The 14,718-nt window shown below is 43.3% G+C and overlaps 1 protein-coding gene across 2 annotated transcripts in view; it reads right to left on the bottom strand.

Annotated features, from left to right (window-relative positions):
• baz1a (bromodomain adjacent to zinc finger domain, 1A) overlaps window positions 1-14,718 on the bottom strand; it is a 61,432-nt gene that overhangs the window by 32,305 nt on the left and 14,409 nt on the right. For both annotated transcript variants that reach the window (XM_056295862.1, XM_056295863.1), the window contains exons 4-10: window positions 11,152-11,316; window positions 7,902-8,000; window positions 3,298-3,385; window positions 2,628-2,762; window positions 487-726; window positions 299-394; window positions 75-213 (exon numbers count right to left, since the gene is read on the bottom strand). In XM_056295862.1, coding sequence (XP_056151837.1) covers window positions 75-213; window positions 299-394; window positions 487-726; window positions 2,628-2,762; window positions 3,298-3,385; window positions 7,902-8,000; window positions 11,152-11,316 — 962 coding nt within the window. The remainder of the gene's footprint in view (window positions 1-74; window positions 214-298; window positions 395-486; window positions 727-2,627; window positions 2,763-3,297; window positions 3,386-7,901; window positions 8,001-11,151; window positions 11,317-14,718) is intronic.

The raw sequence follows: 14,718 nt of genomic DNA, 5'->3' as shown, positions 1-14,718 counted from the left end.
GAAATACCATACTGACCGAACTGTGGTGGTACCATAGTCTAGTTCAGTGGAGGGGAACTAAAGAGTTCTCTGACCCAAAGAAAGACCCTCAGGGAATTCATCCTTCAGGTCAAACAGGTCTCCAAATGCACGCAGGAACTCCAGCACCATGAGGGCGTCTCCAAACAAGTTGGCTGGCAGGCGGGTTTGGACCGGTGCTGGGCAGGGCAGCTCCTGGAGAGTTACACACAGTCATTAGTTAAATCAAATGACAACAGACTGTAGAAAAAAAGGATGTCTTAAAATGAGGCTTTTTTACTTTGAGGTCATCACACTCCATGTCCTCTCTGGGTTTGTTCCAGAGCTTCAGTCGCTCAGCGTATTTCTTCTTCTCTTCTTTCAGCTTCTCTCTCTCCTGAACAGATTTGGGGGGCAGGGGGTGGTGTTTAAACGGTTGGTCTACTTTTAGCCACATATGACATCTTGCAGAGTTCCGTCTCGACTCACCCTCTCCTTCTCCTGCTTAATACGCTCCTTTTCTTCCTTCCTCTTCTGTTTCTCCTCCTCAAACCTTTTCTTGTGCTCTTCCTTCAGCCGCTCCTTGTCCTCTTTTTCTCTCCTCTTGATCTGCACGGCATCTTCCTTCTCCCTCTTCAGCTTGGCCTTCTGGACAACGGCAATCATCTCATCCTTCTGCTGCATCAACTTCAACTTTTCCTCTGATGCCTTCAGCACAGAGGAGCTCAGCTGTAAACAGCAAACAAGCAGTTAAATTTATACATTCCCAACCGAAACAAGAGACCTTATGACCTCAAAATGATGAAGGGGTCGAAGGGGTCTCAGCATCAGCAGATCCCACCCACCCCAACCATGGACTGTTCTCCCCCCTGCGCTCTGGGAGGCGCTACAGGAGCCTCAGAGCCTGCACTACCAGGCTCAAAAACAGCTCTTTTCCATAAGCTGATGCCTACCTGAACCTGGCTACCCAATGAATGTCTGTAGATATTTTTAAATATTTTGTACTCTTGCTCTGTTTTAACTTATTTTTAGCTTTTGGTCTTCATGTGTGTATATCTAATACTGTGTTTGCTGTGTTTGTCTGTGTCTGTCTTGCACTGTTTGGTGAAGCCACAGCGCTCATTTCATTTTTAATATGTGCCTGCACATTGTTTTTAATGACAATAAATTGAATTGAATGATGGATGACAGAAAAGTGAGAGATAGATCAGAGAGATAGACAGATGATGGATGATAGAGAAGTGAGAGATAGACAGAGATAAAAAGATGATGGCGAGGTGAGAGATAGACCACAGTGATAGAAAGATGATGGATGACAGAGAAGTGAGACGGACCAGAGAAATAGAAAGATGATGGATGATAGAGAAGTGAGACATAGACCAGAGATAGAAAGATGATGGATGATAGAGAAGTGAGAGATAGACCAGAGATAGAAAGATGACGGATGATAGAGAAATGAGAGACAAACCAGAGAGATAGAAAGATGGATGACAGAGAAGTGAGACATAGAGAGATAGAAAGATGATGGATGATAGAAGTGAGAGACAGACCAGAGAGATAGAAAGATGATGGATGATAGAGAAATGAGAGACAGACCAGAGAGATAGAAAGATGGATGACAGAGAAGTGAGACATAGAGAGATAGAAAGATGATGGATGATAGAGAAGTGAGAGATACACCAGAGATAGAAAGATGATGGATGATAGAGAAATGAGAGACAGACCAGAGAGATAGAAAGATGGATGACAGAGAAGTGAGACATAGAGAGATAGAAAGATGATGGATGATAGAAGTGAGAGACAGACCAGAGATAGAAAGATGATGGATGATAGAGAAGTGAGAGACAGACCAGACAGATAGAAAGATGATGGATGATAGAGAAGTGAGAGATAGACAGACAGTTAGAAAGATGATAGAGAAGTGAGAGATAGACCAGAGCGACAGAAGGATGATAGAGAAGTGAGACATAGAGAGATAGAAAGATGATGTTTGATAGAGAAGTGAGAGACAGACCAGAGACAGAAAGATGATGGATGATAGAGAAGTGAGACATAGACAGAGCGATAGAAAGATGATGGATGATAGAGAAGTGAGATAGACCAGAGAGATAGAATGATGATGGATGATAGAGAAGTGAGAGATAGAAAGATGATAGAGAAGTGAGACATAGACAGAGCGATAGAAAGATGATGGATGATAGAAGTGAGAGATAGACCAGAGAGATAGAATGATGATGGATGATAGAGAAGTGAGAGATAGAAAGATGATAGAGAAGTGAGAGATAGACCAGAGCGACAGAAAGATGGATGATAGAGAAGTGAGAGACACACCAGACAGATAGAAAGATAGAGAAGTGAGAGATAGACAGAGATAGAAAGATGATAGATGAGAGAGAAGTGAGAGATAGACAGGAAGATGATGGATGACAGAGACGCGAGAGGCAGTAGATGGCGTGAGTGTCAGTAAAGGGAGTGTTATCAGAGTACATGCAGAGGAGGAGAGAGGCATTATTAAAGGAGAGGTGCGAGTTGTTTCTGACAGCTGAAGCAGAATTGACGAGGTGTCTGAAATCTATTCCTAATGATATCCATCCATTACTGTTGTCATCAAATCACACCCACAGCCTCACCTGTCCAGGTGCGCCATCTTCAGGCCAATTGCCCCGCCCCTTAGCGGGGGGGCTGCAGGGGAAGTGGGGGGGCTCATCAGGGAAGAAATGGGAGAAGGTGGTTTCTACCAGGTTGTATTTAACTACAGTAGATGGCTGGAATACACAGAGACATTAAGATTTTAAAACAATTACAATGACAAATCAGTAAATTAATTATCTTGGATTTAGATTCAAGTGGATTGTTAGAAAGTCTTGGAGAGCAGCTAAAGGTATAAATAAAAATATTATGCCAGTCAATGAAGACACTGCAACAGACAAAGACTGGTGGTGGGTCTAGATGTAACAAGGATAAACGTGACAAAGGCGAAACAAACTTTCATCAACAAAAGAAGGGAGGAAAAAAGGGGGAAAAGCATCTCGGAGCTGGTGACGTAAAATATTTCCAATACTTTATTTAAAAAACAAACTTTATTCAACCTTACCAGGACCTGCTGGTAGGAATGAGTTACTGTGAGATGGTCAGTTAACAGCATTAAACCCTAACTGACTATGGTCTACAGAGGAGGAGGGTACCAACTTCAGGTTACTGTCTTTGGGTAATAACATATTTAGGGCAGCAGCATATTTGGGGCAGCAGGATATTTAGGGCAGCAGTTTATTTGGGGCAGCAGGGTGTTGTGGTTCCTACCTTGAGTGCAATGGTTCCAAACTGAGGTTCACAGTGTTGTTTGAACAGCAGCTTCAGTCTCTCCCTTGACAAGACATTCTTCTTTCGACTGAAAACACAAATCATTGAACTGTTTCTTAAAGCCACAAAAGAACCCAGCAAAACCCACACTCAGGAGAAAATAACTTTGAAGAAATGAGGTTGATTGTTTTGTAATAAGAGACCATTTTCAATCATTAGACCGAATGGTCCAAAGCTTACAAACTCTGAAAACCCTCCTCCAAAAAAGACAACTAACATCACAATATGACTCAACTAGACCACATTGTTCTACAACTGGAAATTGTCCTATAACTAACATCACAATATGACTCAACTATACCACATCGCTCTACAACTGGACATTATTCTATAACTAACGTCACAATATGACTCAACTAGACCACATCGCTCTACAACTGGACATTATTCTATAACTAACGTCACAATATGACTCAACTAGACCACATCGCTCTACAACTGGACATTATTCTATAACTAACGTCACAATATGACTCAACTAGACCACATCGCTCTACAACTGGACATTATTCTATAACTAACGTCACAATATGACTCAACTAGACCACATCGCTCTACAACTGGACATTATTCTATAACTAACATCACAATATGACTCAACTAGACCACATCGCTCTACAACTGGACATTATTCTATAACTAACGTCACAATATGACTCAACTATACCACATCGCTCTACAGCTGGACATTATTCTAGAACTAACATCACAATATGGTAAGTGCGACCGTGTCTCGCTGCTTTAAGTAAGATGCAACCAGGGATGAACAGACACCGCTATCAGTTATTGGTCCATTTCTGCCCTCACTTGTACTCATAAAACTAAAACCGCACCCGATACCCAAACAGACAACGCTTGCTGAAATAGTGAAAAGTGAGCAGTGCTTTCTTTGCCATTCATAGGGGGAGGGACGAGACAGATGACACAGCACAGCAGCAAAGAAACACTTGAAAACATGGACGTCATCTGTCCAAACGGAGCAAGAAATGCCAAAGGTACAAGCATGTGTAATGTGGACGAGGGCAGACAGCCCGGGCACGGATGCAATACGCCATGTGACGTGTGCAGGGCAGAGCGGGGTTTTTTTTCCTATTTTTTTTGGGGGGATTTCACCCCCCCCTTTTCTCCCCATTTGTATTTGCCCAACTACCCCGCTCTTCCAAGCCATCCCGGTCTCTGCTCCACCTCCTCTACTGATCCGGGGAGGGCTGCAGACTACCACATGTCTCCTCCCATACATGTGGAGTCACCAGCTGCTTCCTTTCACCTGACAGTGAGGGGGATGTAGCGTGTGGGACGATCATGCTATTCCCCCCAGTTCCCCCTTCCCCCCGAACAGGCCCCCCGACCGACCAGAGGAGGCGCTAGTGCAGCAACCAGGACACATACCTACATCCATTCTCACCCGCAGACACGGCCAATTGTGTCTGCAGGGACGCCCGACCAAGCCAGAGGTAACGCAGGGATTCGAACCGGCGATCCTCATGTTGGTAGGCAACGGAATAGACCACTATGCTACCTGGACGCCTGCAGAGCATTCTTTTTTTTACCTGCTACACTATGACTGTGTTGAATTGTGTGCTGTGTTTGCGTGGCAGCAGTGTTTTCTGCTTCACTAATGCTTCAACAGGTAAAACCTACACAGAAATGTGTAAAAAACGAGTACAAGCTGTTTAAAGATAATTAAAATAAACACCTCATTGTACCAAAGGCAATGCAATGCACCAATGCAAGCTTGTGGGTTTTTTCCTTTGCACATTAAAATAAATCAAATCAACGTGCATCAATTCAGTACCAGTTAATATAGCCTATGTTTCCAAACACTGCAGCACCAGTTGCATGATCACCTGGCAACACTCAATATGCATGCAGAACCACCCGCATGTTCACCTGGCAACACTCAATGTGCATGCAGCACCAGCTGCACGATCACCTGGCAACACTCAATGTGCATGCAGAACCACCCGCATGTTCACCTGGCAACACTCAAAGTGCATGCAGCACCAGCCGCACGATCACCTGGCAACACTCAATGCGCATGCAGCACCAGCCGCATGATCACCTGGCAACACTCAATATGCATGCAGAACCAGCTTCATGATCACCTGGCAACAGTAAATGTGCATGCAGAACCAGCCGCATGATCACCTGGCAACACTCAATATGCATGCAGAACTAGTTGAATGATCGCCTGGCAACACTCAATATGCATGCAGAACCGGCTGCATGATCGCCTGGCAACATTCAATATGCATGCAGACATCTTCTCAGAACACACGGCTGGCACAAGACCACACGCAACACACTCAGTCAGCGCCACATCTGTTCAGGAAAACACAGCTGAATGTTAAAATGTCAACAACAACACCATGTATCATATTTCATTTGTTACAGTAAGAAAGGGAGGAACATGTGATGAAAATAAAATGTTTTCAAAGTCATGTTAACAACTGTCACAGTATTATTAAGTACTCATATCAGTACTCAGCATCAGCAAGTACCCCACTGGAACTTCTTGTACTTGGTCTGAAAAAAAGTGGTATTGGTGCATCCTTAGACACAACAGAACACAACACAACATGGACACACACACATGCAGACAAACAATCATCACAACACACACACACACACAACACCACATGGACACACACATATGCAGACACACAAACACAATACACACACAACAACAACATACACACAAAAACACCACATGGACACACACACTTGCAGACACACAAACACAACACACACACACACACACACACACACACAAAGAAAGACAAACAAAATACACAAACAAAACAGACAACGTGGATAAACAGAAGTTTGGCAAGCGTGAATGTTAGTGGAGTGTTGGACAACACAGTGAGTGAAATGCACGCACATGCTACGACAAGTGTTGGATATCAGAGTGAGTGTAACGCACATGCTACAACAAGTGTTGGACAACACCGAGTGTAATGCACGTGCTACAACAAGTGTTGGACAACCCCAAGTGTAATGCACGTGCTACAACAAGTGTTGGACAACACCGAGTGTAATGCACATGCTACAACAAGCGTTGGACAACACCGAGTGTAATGCACGTGCTACAACAAGTGTTGGACAACACTGAGTGTAATGCACGTGCTACAACAACTGTTGGACAACACAGTGTAATGCACGTGCTACAACAACTGTTGGACAACACTGAGTGTAATGCACATGCTACAACAAGTGTTGGACAACACCGAGTGTAATGCACGTGCTACAACAAGTGTTGGACAACACCGAGTGTAATGCACGTGCTACAACAAGTGTTGGACAACACCGAGTGTAATGCGCGTGCTACAACAAGTGTTGGACAACACAGTGTAATGCACGTGCTACAACAAGTGTTGGAGAACAGCGAGTGTAATGCACGTGCTACAACAAGTGTTGGACAACACTGAGTGTAATGCACGTGGTACAACAAGTGTTGGACAACACTGAGTGTAATGCACGTGCTACAACAACTGTTGGACAACACTGAGTGTAATGCACATGCTACAACAACTGTTGGACAACACCGAGTGTAATGCACGTGCTACAACAAGTGTTGGACAACACCGAGTGTAATGCGCGTGCTACAACAAGTGTTGGACAACACAGTGTAATGCACGTGCTACAACAAGTGTTGGAGAACAGCGAGTGTAATGCACGTGCTACAACAAGTGTTGGACAACACTGAGTGTAATGCACGTGGTACAACAAGTGTTGGAGAACACCGAGTGTAATGCACGTGCTACAACAAGTGTTGGACAACACTGAGTGTAATGCACGTGCTACAACAACTGTTGGACAACACCGAGTGTAATGCACGTGCTACAACAAGTGTTGGACAACACCGAGTGTAATGCACGTGCTACAACAACTGTTGGACAACACCGAGTGTAATGCACGTGCTACAACAACTGTTGGACAACACTGAGTGTAATGCACGTGCTACAACAAGTGTTGGACAACACTGAGTGTAATGCACATGCTACAACAACTGTTGGACAACACCGAGTGTAATGCACGTGCTACAACAACTGTTGGACAACACTGAGTGTAATGCACGTGCTACAACAAGTGTTGGACAACACAGTGTAATGCACGTGCTACAACAAGTGTTGGAGAACAGCGAGTGTAATGCACGTGCTACAACAAGTGTTGGACAACACTGAGTGTAATGCACGTGGTACAACAAGTGTTGGACAACACCGAGTGTAATGCACATGCTACAAGTGTTGGAGAACACCGAGTGTAATGCACGTGCTACAACAAGTGTTGGACAACACTGAGTGTAATGCACGTGCTACAACAACTGTTGGACAACACCGAGTGTAATGCACATGCTACAACAAGTGTTGGACAACACCGAGTGTAATGCACGTGCTACAACAAGTGTTGGACAACACTGAGTGTAATGCACGTGCTACAACAAGTGTTGGACATCAGAGTGAGTGTAATGCACATCCTACAACACAACGTGCAGACATTTAAACACCAAGCAGACACAACTGTGTGGGTGTCAGTCTGACCTGATCTGAGCTGCCTTGACTATGAAGGGCTTGCTGCCTTCGGCCTTCAGCATCCTCACTTTGTATCGAAACGCTGATGGATTCAGAGACTTCTTCTTCCTGCCCCACCCCCCAACACACACACATACACAGAAAACCACAGCCACATACCATTAGACAGTCTGAAAGACAGACGGCTCATGCCCTCCTTTGAGTAGACCTTCACACACATGATTAGAGAAACACAGCAGTAACATGACACAAGTGAACACGTCATCCTGACACACAGATAGTCGCTGTGATACAGCAGTAGTCCGTAGCTTCTGTTTGACTCAAATGACCTCGAATTTTCCTCCAACAGTCTCGACTGTGTGTGTTGGAATGTCTGTGACATGTAGAATTAAATGCAGATTGGGATGGAAGGTGATGCCAAGATGGCATCACCTTCCATCCCAATCCCAAGAAAGCATCAAGCTACTCTGCTGCCTTCCCATTGATGGTGTCTGGACAGTGGACAGTGTCAGACTTCATGATGACAGCCGTGGTTTTGGAAATATACAAGTTTCTGGAGGACCATCTGAACAATAGACAGGAAAAAACTGATGAACTGTACAGAAAAAAAACAAAAAACGGAGCAGGCTGTCTTCATCGGGAGACTTGGCTCCTTAAAGATGTCCACCAAGATACTCCAGATGTTCCACCAGTTCCCTTTTCTTCACTGTGGTGTGTGGGCGCATTATTAAAGGTGCCTGAATTGAAATCACTTCATTTTAAAGTGCTGAATAATGTGAAATATTAATGTTTGGAGAGTCATTCAATTTGTTATAACTGTTTTAGCGCCCCTTCTCTGAACACAGGCTCAGCAGGTTGAGTTCACAAGACTCTTTACTGATAGCTAGCTAGCTCACTAACTAGCATGATGTTGCTAGGCAACTATTCAAAACCAGACCAGCTGACAAGACTGATAATAACAATTCACTGACTGGCCAATCAAATCAGAGTATCACATGATGTAATTTATTACCAGAAGCTGATGGGTTTCTGAAATGGTTAAATTACATTGACAACCAGGACAAGAGTTAACTGTTAAGTTAACTTAAAAGTTAACTTTCTTTTTTTTCTAATTTATTTCGGATTTTTCCCTTTTTTCTCCCAATTTAGTGGCCAATTAATCCCTAGTTTTAGTTCAAACTCCACCCTCGTACTGCATGCGTTCGCCAACTGCATCTCTCCGGCCGGCAGTCTCGAAGGAGACGCCTCGCCACTTTCGTGACAAGGAAACTCCAGGCCGAACCACTGCTTTTTCCGACACACCCAGAGACGCATTCATGTGACGAACACAAGCCGAGTCCTCCCCCCTCCCGAAGACAGCGTTGCCAATTATTGCTGCTTCATCGAGTCCGGCCATAGTCGGATCTGACAAGACCGGGGCGCGAACCCCGGCAACTGCATCGACACAAAGCCGATGCTTAGACCGCTACACCACCGCGGACTCAACAGTAAACTTTCTGTTAAAAAATAGGATTGGAAAACCTGATTTTCACTGGACTGAAACTGTAAGACTGCTGAGGCCAACAGGCTCACCAGGCTGCTCAGGAAGACCAGTTGTGTGGTTTGACAGCATGGAGGTCACAGCAGAGAAAGACAAGGGTCAAAACCAGCGTCATCCTCTCTCTGATGAACTCAGCATCTCCTTTAAGCCTCCTACAAACTGTGTGATTTGGGCTGTCTCAGATGAAAGATGACTAAACGTGGTTATGTCTTTGGTTGTGGCTCCAAACGGTGCTCCTATGTGGCACTGTGAGACAGTTCAAAGACGGCCGTTATCAAGGTCTTGTGACCGAAGACAACCTGGGACACCCTTAATGTGATTCAGTAGTGTTATCATCGTACAGTCTACACACATCACCCTTAATGTGATTCAGTAGTGTTATCATCATACAGTCTACACACATCACCCTTAATGTGATTCAGTAGTGTTATCATCGTACAGTCTACACACATCACCCTTAATGTGATTCAGTAGTGTTATCATCGTACAGTCTACACACATCACCCTTAATGTGATTCAGTAGTGTTATCATCGTACAGTCTACACACATCACCCTTAATGTGACTCAGTAGTGTTAACATCATACAGTCTACACACATCACACTTGATGTGATTCAGTAGTGTTATCTTGGTACAGTCTACACACATCACCCTTAATGTGATTCAGTAGTGTTATCATCATACAGTCTACACACATCACACTTGATGTGATTCAGTAGTGTTATCATCGTACAGTCTACACACATCACCCTTAATGTGATTCAGTAGTGTTATCATCGTACAGTCTACACACATCACACTTGATGTCGTGCCCACGTTTATTAGATTATATCACACAGTGTGGCTTGAATAAACTTACAGTACAATCACACAGTCTGTAGGAGGCTTTAGCCACTGGCTCATCCCACCCAGCAGCACCAAGGAGCACCTCAGATGGTTTTTTTGCTGGCCACCCTCAGTCTTTACAACATTGCCTCTGATGGTGACCTGCATGAAACGCCACTTCTTCTTTTTTTTTTAAAACATGTGTATTTTGCACAAATTTACTTGAATATCAGGCACACCTGCAAGGTCTACTTGTTTTGTTTTTGTAGATATCTAGCAGTTGGATAGCTCGGTAGGGATAAACGCCAGCTTTCCCGCCTTAGATCGGGGGTTCAAACCCATAAGAGTCCGTGGCTAGGACTCCTAATGACATACAAGCCACCTACCTCTCAGATGTATGTCTGGATAAAAGTGTCGGCTAAATGAAATTGTAAATTAGTTGTTATTTTATCCATGGTGTACCTCTTTTAAGTAATGTATCTGCTCTTTTCTTACCGGCTGCTGCAACAGCCAAATTTCCCCATTGGGATTAATAAAGTGCCACCTAATCTTGTCTGTTATTGTACTGCAGAGAGTTTTCGCTACACAGGAAGGTGAAGTGAATGAAGGATTCCATCCCTGGTAAGCTGTCATGAAGTTACAACTGACAGGTGCTAAAATAGAAGTATCATCTGAACACTTGGGAATATGTGGTGGTGTGTAGGAGTCCACAGTCTTGGTTGTGGAGACATGAGCGACCATGTTTCCTGGAAAAGGAAAACCTGTATGTTCTTTACACCCCATGGCCGCCTGTGTCTGGTGTACAACATATACAGGATTTGCAGGAAATTAAACCAGTGAAATCAAGTCAGGACTGGTTTGTATCACAACAATCTGAGTTCATTTGCTACTGACCCGTTGACCTGTGCTCTGGGGGGGTGCAGGGGGCTGCTGTCTTCATCGCTGTCGCTGATGACGATTGTGTCACCCCCTGCTGGTGACTTGGTGTGGCCATTAAGGACCTGTGCTCCATTTGAGTTGGAATTAGGAGACTGTACCTCTAAGATCTCACACCCCTGTCTGGAACACAAACAAACACACACACAAACACACTTGAGAGGACAGAACTAGTCCCCCTGGCCCACACATTACAAACAAGATGTGGAATCCCTAATTCTAAATTAAATTTGTCGGCTTACACGATCAGAGCGCACGATGAGGGCGCTATGCTGTTCATCAATACCTTTACCCATCACAGTTTTACAAGAGGTACTGATGCTCCCATTAATAGTTTCTGTTCAGATTAACTCATTAATCAAGGTGAGGCTTGGTCCATAAGCGCCTGCAGCCATATGCTAGTAAACACAACTCTTTAACAACTAATTTAAACTGGGGTTGTTTGTCTGTTCCTGTCTTAAAATGTGATGCTATGTCTGACACTGTTGACATATAGCTGTTGTGTGCTCGTTTTATAGATCTGGGTTTTGTCATGCAGTGTTAAACTCCATATGGTGATGTCATGTAATGGATTCGGGAGCTCCTGTTCATTCTTGTCACACCCTGGCCAAAGAGAGACTGATAAATTCACTTAAACCCATTCAGTGGAGACACACCAATTCAACATTTAGTTTTTCAACCCTTAAACAACTGCTTGTGGAATGATAGCTTGTGGGAGTGTAACAATCTGATATGTGTGAAAGTAAGGGTGGTTTTTTTGAACTGGGCTGTTCTTGTTCATACTATGTCAGAATTCTACAAGTGCCACTGAAGCCATCGAATATATGAAATTAAATTTACTGCAAAACACCCGAAATGTAAAAGTAAACAAGTTTATCACAAAAGCTAAACAGATGCAGAAATCTGCACTTTGTGATACGCAAGATCACAGACATTTGTCACATATATTTGTGTAGTTGGAATGACACGTTCGAAAGGTTGTAATCAGATTTGTGGATGTGGAGACATGTATTACAAGTTTACATGTAATCTGCAGGTTCTCACATTATATTCACCGTAACTTCATATTTCAAATACAAGTGTGTGGAACTATTACGATGGTGACAATTCCAGGAAAGAAGTTCACAGTCATTGTACAAACTCTCAAGTGTTGTGCAACAAATACAACATCATACAACAGGCTGTCAGGGCTTCTCTCCTTTCCGCCACGTTTCTTCATTGCTCTTGAAAACCGTCTATACTCGCATTGCTCAATATAGAGGAATATGCTGTTGCTGCAGCCACTCAAACAGACACAGAGCAAACAAAATCTAACAAACTCATCTTTACACGAGGGCGTCATCGTATGGTGTTGTTTAGTACAAACTCACCATTACATGAGGGCGTCATCGTATGGCGTTGTTTAGGTCTACAAACTCATCTTTACATGAGGGCATCATGGTATGGTGTTGTTTAGTACAACTCATCTTTACATGAGGGCGTCATCATATGGCGTTGTTTAGGTCTACAAACTCATCTTTACATGAGGGCATCATGGTATGGTGTTGTTTAGTACAACTCATCTTGACATGAGGGTGTCATCGTATGGTGTTGTTCAGTACAACTCATCTTTACATGAGGGCATCATCATATGGTGTTGTTTAGTACAACTCATCTTTACATGAGGGTGTCATCGTATGGCGTTGTTTAGGTCTACAAACTCATCTTTACATGAGGGCATCATCGTATGGTGTTGTTTAGTACAACTCATCTTTACATGAGGGCATCATCATATGGTGTTGTTTAGTACAACTCATCTTTACATGAGGGCGTCATCTCATGGCGTTGTTTAGGTCTACAAACTCATCTTTACATGAGGGCGTCATCGTATGGTGTTGTTTAGTACAACTCATCTTTACATGAGGGCATCATCGTATGGTGTTGTTTAGTATAAACTCATCTTTACATGAGGGCGTCATCATATGGCGTTGTTTAGGTCTACAAACTCATCTTTACATGAGGGCATCATGGTATGGTGTTGTTTAGTACAACTCATCTTTACATGAGGGCGTCATCATATGGTGTTGTTTAGGTCTACAAACTCATCTTTACATGAGGGTGTCATCATATGGTGTTGTTTAGGTCTACAAACTCATCTTTACATGAGGGTGTCATCATATGGTGTTGTTTAGGTCTACAAACTCATCTTTACATGAGGGCGTCATCGTATGGTGTTGTTTAGGTCTACAAACTCATCTTTACATGAGGGCGTCATCATATGGTGTCGTTTAGTACAAACTCATCTTTACATGAGGGCGTCATCGTATGGTGTTGTTTAGTACAACTCATCTTTACATGAGGGTGTCATCATATGGTGTCGTTTAGTACAAACTCATCTTTACATGAGGCCGTCATTGTATGGTGTTGTTTAGTACAACTCATCTTTACATGAGGGCGTCATCATATGGTGTTGTTTAGGTCTACAAACTCATCTTTACATGAGGGCGTCATCGTATGGTGTCGTTTAGTACAAACTCATCTTTACATGAGGCCGTCATTGTATGGTGTCGTTTAGTACAAACTCATCTTTACATGAGGGTGTCATCGTATGGTGTTGTTTAGTACAACTCATCTTTACATGAGGGCGTCATCGTATGGTGTCGTTTAGTACAAACTCATCTTTACATGAGGGTGTCATCATATGGTGTTGTTTAGTACAACTCATCTTTACATGAGGGCGTCATCGTATGGTGTCGTTTAGTACAAACTCATCTTTACATTAGGGTGTCATCGTATGGCGTTGTTTAGGTCTACAAACTCATCTTTACATGAGGGTGTCATCATATGGTGTCGTTTAGAACAAACTCATCTTTACATGAGGGTGTCATCATATGGTGTTGTTTAGTACAACTCATCTTTACATGAGGGCGTCATCGTATGGTGTTGTTTAGGTCTACAAACTCATCTTTACATGAGGGCATCATCGTATGGTGTCGTTTAGTACAAACTCATCTTTACATGAGGGTGTCATCGTATGGTGTTGTTTAGTACAACTCATCTTTACATGAGGGCGTCATCGTATGGTGTTGTTTAGGTCTACAAACTCATCTTTACATGAGGGCGTCATCGTATGGTGTTGTTTAGGTCTACAAACTCATCTTTACATGAGGGCGTCATCATATGGTGTCGTTTAGTACAAACTCATCTTTACATGAGGGCGTCATCAAATGGTGTCATTTAGTACAAACTCATCTTTACATGAGGGCGTCATCATATGGTGTCGTTTAGGTCTACAAACTCATCTTTACATGAGGGCGTCATCGTATGGCGTCATTTAGTACAAACTCATCTTTACATGAGGGCGTCATCGTATGGCGTTTAGTACAAACTCATCTTTACATGAGGGCGTCATCATATGGTGTTGTTTAGTACATCTCATCTTTACAATGAGGGCATCATCGTATGGTGTTGTTTAGTACAACTCATCTTTACATGAGGGTGTCATCGTATGGCGTTGTTTAGGTCTACAAACTCATCTTTACATGA

This window comes from Lampris incognitus, chromosome 16 (assembly GCF_029633865.1).
Source record: "Lampris incognitus isolate fLamInc1 chromosome 16, fLamInc1.hap2, whole genome shotgun sequence".
NCBI classification, from domain to species: domain Eukaryota; kingdom Metazoa; phylum Chordata; class Actinopteri; order Lampriformes; family Lampridae; genus Lampris; species Lampris incognitus.
This window is presented reverse-complemented; position numbering and strand designations above follow the sequence as displayed.